Source organism: Bison bison, unplaced genomic scaffold (genome assembly GCF_000754665.1).
Source record: "Bison bison bison isolate TAMUID 2011002044 unplaced genomic scaffold, Bison_UMD1.0 scf7180017864099, whole genome shotgun sequence".
Lineage (NCBI taxonomy): Eukaryota > Metazoa > Chordata > Mammalia > Artiodactyla > Bovidae > Bison > Bison bison.
This window is the reverse complement of record NW_011494671.1, coordinates 810,604-818,453: the sequence shown is the minus strand read 5'-3', so window position 1 is coordinate 818,453 and position 7,850 is coordinate 810,604. Positions and strand designations below refer to the sequence as shown.

At 48.2% G+C, this 7,850-nt stretch overlaps 1 protein-coding gene across 1 annotated transcript in view; it reads right to left on the bottom strand.

The window, feature by feature from the left end:
- Positions 1-7,850, bottom strand: part of SIPA1L2 (signal-induced proliferation-associated 1 like 2) — a 182,007-nt gene that overhangs the window by 13,626 nt on the left and 160,531 nt on the right. Inside the window, exon 19 of the mRNA XM_010838598.1 lies at positions 5,218-5,349. Coding sequence (XP_010836900.1) covers positions 5,218-5,349 — 132 coding nt within the window. The remainder of the gene's footprint in view (positions 1-5,217; positions 5,350-7,850) is intronic.

Sequence of the window (7,850 nt, the reverse complement as noted above, 5' to 3'; positions counted from 1 at the left end):
AGAAAAGAAAAAGATGCTCTTATCATAGTCCTTAATTCTTCCTTGCTTCAGTCATGTCCAACTCTCTGCAACCCTATGAACTGTAGCCTGCCAGGCTCCTCTGTCCATGGGATTCTCCAGGCAAGAATACTGGAGTGGGTTGCCATTCCCTTCTCCAGGGGATCTTCCCAACCCAGGGATTGAACCCACGTCTCCTGCATCTCCTGCACTGTGGGTAGATTCTTTACCTGCTAAGCCACCTGGGAGGCACAATTATCACTAGACTAATATTTAGAACTGTCTGAAATGTTAAAGTTTTTGGTTTATGTTTTGCTCCTATTTTCTGATTTAATTCCCATTTCATGCCTGTGGAGGGAAGTGTGGGGAAAGGTGCCTTCTCTTAGTGACCCCTGGGGAATGCTATGCTCAGGAGAGCATAGCACTGAATCTTAGCATTGGAGAATCTTGTATTCTTACAACACTGTGAATGGTATTTTCTGTGTACCCCGAGAGTACACTGTGTACCTGGAGAGCTCAAACATGTTTAAGCAATCAAGACTGGGGCTGATTAATTTGGTACTGCTGCTGTATTCTTTTTTTTTCATATTTGATAGGAGCTTTTCCCTTGGTTGCAAAACCCAAGCCCATATACAAAATTAGGAACAGTTTTAGATGCCTCTTTTGAAAGACTGTTTTAGTCCCTTTTAACTGTGTTAAAAAAATAAAAAAGGCAATTTTTCAACACTATTTTGAAAACTGAGAAGTTCAGGAATATACTTAGTTTCCTTTTATCTACAAAATGGTGCAATTCCAATTCCAATCAATAAGGTCACAACAGATTGGATCAGGCCAATGTATAGGTTCTTCTGCACTGTGCTGTGCTATGCTTAGTCACTCAGTCATGTCTGATTCTTTGTGACCCCATGGACTGTAGCTCGCCAGGTTCTTCTGTCCATGGGGATTCTCTAGGAAAGAATACTGGAGTGGGTTGCCATGCCTTCTTCCAGGGTATCTTCCCAACCCAGGGACTGAACCCAGGTTTCCCGCATTACAGGCAGATTCTTTACCATCTGAACCACCAGGGAAGCCCATGAACACTGGCGTAGGTAGCCTATTCCTTCTCCAGGGGATCTTCCCAACCCAGGATCGAACCAGGGCCTCCTGCATTGCAGGTGGATTCTTTGCCAGCTGAGCTACCAGGGAAGCCCACGTCTGCACTACTTGTAGACAATGTTCACTTATGTTAGTTCTCACTTAAAACACCAGAGGAAATAGGAATCGGCACAGGATAGTAAAACCAAATTCTTAAACCCGTGTGTCCAGCGTCAATTTTAGCTCTTAGATAAAGGCATGGGACATAAATGAGGCAGAACAGCAGGGAAGAGTCATGCCTGCTAGGGATAAATGACAGTATGGCATGATACAAGGCTCATGGTATCTCAACCCAACAGATACATTCTATTTTTTAAAGCCTGTCTTCAAATGTGCTGACTAATCATATGTGGGCCCAGACTTTTTCCAGAGGGGTCTGACTCCAGTAAGGCATCTTGAGCTGCCTTGATTACTTTGTAATGATTAAATAGGCACATGGGAGCTTTCTGGACTATCTTTTCTTCATGATGTTGAGTCTAGCTCAGGAATAGCTTTGAGAATTGATACAGAAAGATAAAGTCACAAGCAGGGCAACTGGTCATCCTGGTAAAGACCTTTCTTTTTAAAGTGCTGAGGGATGCCTATGCTCACATCAGCACTATTCATGACAACTGAGATGGAAAACAACCTAAATATCCATCAACAGATGAATGGATAAAGCAGATAGGGTACATACATACAATGGAATACTACTCAGCCATAAAAGAGAATGAAGTAATGCCATGTGCCGCAACGCAGATGCACCTAGAGACTATCATACTAAGTAAAGTAAGTCAGAATGGGAAAGACAAATATATGGTATCACTTATATGTGGAACCTAAAATATGACAAAAGGAACTTATCTATGAAATAGAAACAGACTCACAGACATAGAGAACAGACTAGGAATTGCCAAGGTCGGGGGAAGGTCAGGGGAGGGCTGGACTGGGAGGCTGGGGTCAGCAGATGCAAACTATATTATATACAGGACGGATAAAACACAAGGCCCTGCTGTACAGAGCAGAGAACTATAAACCACAATGGAGAGAAGGAATATGAGACAGCATGTGTGTATATGCATATAACCGAACCACTTTGCTATACAGCAGAAATTAATACATTCTAAATCAACTATGCTTCAATAAAACTAATTAATAGAAAAAAAGTGGTCAAGGGGATGGATCGCATCTGGTCACCACCGTGTCCATTTACATCACAGTGGAGCTGCCGCTGATACTAAAGAATCTGATTAGCCAAAGGTCTGGAGTTGCAGATTTTTGAATCTTCCTGAACTGACTATTGTCTCAAGATGGCATACTGCCCTATGGATTGGCACTGAAAAGTGACTGGAACTTTTAAACATGACCTCAACTCCCTCCATATTTTCTGTAGAATGTTGTTTGGAAAGTTTAGAAAGGGCAGGGAACCAAAGTCCGCTCCCCTAGCAAAGAGAATCTCATGTTCTATCTGTTCAACTTAGGCACCCCTGCCCTGAGTCACTGGCTAGCTGGGATGTCCCTGCTTTTTCCTCCCTTGTCTGACAGTGCCAATGCCCAGCTGGCCTCGAACATCAGCTCAGAAACACCCTGATGAAAGAAACGTGAGGGTAGGGCTGAGAGGAGCTTGCCAGGTCTCTGGAAAGGTTTTCATTTCATAGATGAGCAGGCTGAAGCCCAGCACAAGTGTGTACCTCAGAGGACTGGAGATCAACCTTCAGTGTTGCAATAAAGCACGGAGCTGACTTGTCCAAAGGCCCGCAGCCCATCAGTAGGGCTGCAATTACAATCACAGTCCATGGATGGATAATCCAGCCACTGCTGTCTGTGCCACTGTGCTATCTGGACCTCCCACCCACAGACCAGCTCCCCGGAAAGTCCCACTTCATAGCAGTGATTTTATTCTGCAGAGGTAGAAGGGAATCAAGCAAAGAGACAAATGACGGTGGAGACCGACATGAAGTATATATATATGGTCGTCGTGGTTTAGTCGCTAAGCTGTGTCCATGTGTCCAACTCTTGCAACCCCATGGACTTTAGCCCGCCAGGCTCCTCTGTCCATGGAATTCTCCAGGCAAGAATACTGGAGTGGGTTGCCATTTCCTTCTCCAGGGGATCTTTCTGACTCAGAAATCGAATCTGCATCTTCTGCATTGGCAGGTGTATTCTTTACTGCTGAGCCACAAGGGATTCCCATATATTCCCACACACATACTGCTGTAAATCAGAATAATGAATACAAAATGCAAAAGGATCTCAGAGGTTAAAATCTATGCTGTGAGCTGCAGCAGCTCAAAGGTGCAGGGAGCTTGTGCATCTTATTCCTACTGGCTGCTCTGTACTAGCTCTCCTCATCTGGTTACCTTGCTGTGCGCTTGATAAATAAAGATAAGATAAATTTAAGAAACAGTTTTCCCTTAAGAAACTCATCACTCAATAAGAAGTGACAGAGATATGAATAATGCAGAAGGGAGTGGTAGGTACTATGCAAATATTTATGCGGTGGGGGAACAGAGAAGACAGAATAGAAGTTCTTAGATTCTCAGTGGGCAGTGAGACAAGAGCGTACAGAGGATATGCTAGAGAAAATGCAGCTCCCTCCTGTCTAGGCTGCTCTGGACAGAGGTGAGACCTGTCATGCCTCTGGGGCTCTGTCACACCAGGCTAGTCTTGGGAGCCTGAGAAATCACTAGAGCTTTCATAGCCCACTCTAACCAACTTCTGGTTGAAAGAAATGAAGGCTGCGTTACCAAGCAGACAGGAGCATTCTCAAGTTTTCACACGGAACAACTACTTTGTAAATCCAAATGCAAACTCCATTAGTACTTGGCAGGTCCAAAACAGCTGTCCTCTCCCCATCAAGGGAGCAGGAACAGCCCATGTGTTTTGCAGGAATTTCTTTCTAAGTTTCCCCCTCTCATCTATCACAGCTAAATGTCCCAGAGCCCAGACTAACTCACTTTCTCCTTAGACCCCACCCTAAAAGGTGCTTAGGACCAGAGGCACTGATCCCAGCTGATGAGTGAAACTGACTAGCGGGGCAGCTTGTTAAGAGAGGCAGTCAGGGCAGCAGACTCCACTGGAAGCAGTCTGACTGCAAAGTGTACCTGTCCCTCCTGGGAAAAGAATGTGAATTCCTTTCCTGAAGCCTGCACATCACAGGTGATGAGGACTGACTACCCGAGCAGGCAGCGAAAGGGTGGGGGTGAGAAGAGCCGATCAGGCGGCCTTGCCCCTCTATGGGGGTGGGGGGTGGTGGCAGTGAACACCATTGCTATAACTCAGATACACGGGAGATCCTCAGACAGGCCCCCAGAATGGTCTGCCCTCTGCAGATCCTGCTTGTTACCCAGGAGCCAAGGCTGTAGCCATGGAAAGAGTCTGGCAGCAAATGGAAGAAAGTCAGGAACCCTGTCACTGGGGGCCCCTGGGTCCACAAGCAAGGTCCTGAGGATGCCTGGGAGACAGGCATGCCCCCTGTCTGTGGCCCCTTTATCTTTAGGTTGGAGAAAACGTGCTTGCTATGGAGCAGCTTCCCCTCTGAAGTTCACTGAAATATTCACCAGAGATGGTGGGAGGCAGTGAGGCAGTTGGAGGGCCCCAGAGATCAGCCAGCTCAGGACTGTCCCCAACCACAGGGTTAGAGGGGGAAGCCAGGGCCAGACAGGGAGAGACTCTCTGGGTCAAGGAGGCCCCACCAGAGTCTGCATGGACTCTGAGCCACTGGACTCCCAGGCCTGCACCTGTCCTGCTAAACTGGGCAGCCCGGACCTCTGCAGGGCCTTCCCATCCTGTCTCACCTCATCAAGCTGGGCGGAAACATACAGTCTGCGTCCTAGGTCATCACCTTGACATTCCATGTATGAAAAACAGGTGGAAAAGGAAAAGTGGCTCATGCCAGACCACAGCTGGTACCTGACCTGGCAGGTCTGGGGTCCCTTTGCCTAGGGCTCACTTCACCACATGCCTGGGTCTCCCTAAGGAAATGCCCCGAGTCTCAGCCCAAGCCAGCCCCTCGTTTCCCTCCTGGAAGATGTGCAGAGCATCCAAAGGCTAACCCAGACGACCCCTGCATTGCCATCCCTAGCCCCGGAGGCTGAATGTCTTTACCTTCAAATGCCCGGGCAGCATCCACGAGGTGGGTCCAATCTAACCCTGTGGCCGTGTCTGGGAGGGGCATCAGGCCAGGATCCGCGCACTTGGACTTATCCGATAAGGACCCATCGGAGAACCAGAACTCATCTAGACAGGAAAAAACCCAGAGCGTCAGTCAGATAGCAGTGTGGGTACTGGCTGGGCCTTCAGAAGGGCCCAGGGGGGTTCTTGTCCCAGGTAAGAAACACACATCCCACCGCTGTTTGTGAAAGAGCCACAACTGCCAGGCTCACTTAGGGGTCGCCAATAGGCAGGGGCCGGTGCAAGATCAGGGCTGAGGTTCCCACAAACCAGAAAAGCAGAGGTGAGCTCCTCCTGGGTGGGCTCCTCTGAAGGACATTACCTGGGTCTGACCACCCTGAAGATCACGTCCTGTTTTCCTCGGGATGACTTCCCCATGGGAAGAGTGTTGCAAGCCTCTACCGTAAAAACGGTTTGGTACAATCTCTCTTGTACATTTCGCTATGTATAAAAGTGGTGATTGAATTTCGCTTGTGACTCAATGAGATGGTCTGATCAGTGGCTAAACCAGAACCCGCTCCCCATCCTGCACTGAGTATTTGCTAGTCTTCTGTACAAAGACACCCTGTACACTTCTCCTGAACTCTCATCACAGGACGTGAAGCACTTACGTCACCAGTAATACTGGCTGTTAAGAAGTCATTATGCATCTGCAGACACGCTTCCTGAAGGCTAGAGCTCCTCTAACACGCCTCTTCTGGACCTGCCCAGAACCATGGCACACAGCTGCTCACGGACACATCTGACTAATTAGACCAATCAAAATAATGACCACCTGGCTGTCTGAGCCTGCAATTAAGTTATGGGGGGGCCGTAATTAACCAAGTGCACCTGTAATTTCAGCTCCCACATCCTATGGGGTGGCTGTGAAGTGCTGGCATCTGGACCAGGATGGAGGGAGCCTGGGATTTGCCCTTGAAAGACACGAACACTCCCTCTCCAGCACCTTCCACATGAGCTCTTAGCCTAACTCCAGCAGCTGCAGTTAACAATGGAGCCACTCTGCTCTTAATACCACCCCACTCAGATGTGAAACCATCATCCCCTCCACTTATTACTTTTAAAGATTTTTTTGATGTGGGCCATTTTTTAAAAGTCTTTATTCAGTTTGTTACAATATTGCTTCTGTGGCATGTTTTGGTTTTTTGGCTGTGAGGCATGTGGGATCTTTGCTCCCCAAACAGGGACAGAACCCACACCCTCTGGATTGAAAGGTGAAGGCTCAACCACTGGACCGCTAGGGAAGCCCTGCCCAGTCCATTTTGCAGGGAACCCAGTGACAGGTACTTTATCAAGGTCGCTCCTGCCACCCTCCCCTCCACTTGCTCGTGCTTTACACTAACAACCCTTTCAGCATGTTCTGTGCATGAGGTTCTCTGTCCTTGTCTACTCCTCTCCTGATGGCCCCTCTGAACCCATGGAGGCACCACAGGGCAGAGGATGGACTGACTCCACCCAGGTCCCATCTTTACCCAGAGTTTAAGGTTCAACCCCCCAGGGAGAAAGATCAGGAAGCCTGGGGACCTTCAGTCATTTGCCAATCACTTCCTTTATCTAGAGACAGCAGCTGAAATAGGTTTTCTGCACCAAGTGTAAAAAAATTATTTGACCTGGTGGCAATTACTCTCGCAACTGATTTCCCTGCAGCTGAGTGTGTCATGGAGATATATATATATATATATATTTATTTATTTATTTACATGCATGTGGCAGCTCTGGGAAGGGTGCCCCAGGGCTGGCTGGAACCCAACGTGCATGAGGCACCCCCTCACCCGCTGCCTCTCCTTCCCTCACTGGAGAGGAAAACATCAGGGAGTGAAAAATTATTCAGGTGAATGAACATTTCTACAGAAAGTATACTCTCTTGGTCACGTTTTGCTAAGAAATGTCAAGCTGAGGATCTTCTTTGCCTTTGTAAAGACATAGTCCTTCACCTGAGCGTTTAGCATCTTAGAGCCTAAAATCAGACCCAGTATACTCTGTGTGCTTTCTCCTCGGGGCCACCAGACGATGCCGACCGGCTCTCACCCAGGGGTCCCCGACCTTCAGGATCGAATGCCTGGTGACCTGAGGTGGAGCTGATGTAACAATAATAGAAATACAGTGCACAGGACATGTAACGTGCTTGAACCATGCTGAAACCATCCACCCAAACCCCCGCCACTGGTCTGTGGAAAAACTGTCTTCCATGAAACCAGTCCCTGGTGCCATTAAGGCTGGGGACTGCTGTTCTAATTGGAGCCAGGCAGAAAGGAAAAAACAGCAGAGACAGAAAAAGGGGCAAACGCAGGGAGACAGCAGTGCTGGGCTAGAGTCCATCGTACCCTCGTCCTGTCCCTATCGCTCTGTGGGCTCAAAGAGCATCTTTCCCAAAAGCCCAACGGGGTAACTGACAAAGGAGACCTGGTTGTCCTGGGCTAAAGATTAGGCTCTGATTTTATGCGGCACAGATCTGAAGCTTGTGGTCAGAAGCTTCTGCCCAGAGTGAGTGAGGTGTGGGTGAGTGGGCCCCACAATCCCACAGCAGGGCTCGTCACAGCAACAGGCAAAGCCAGGACATCCTTTGA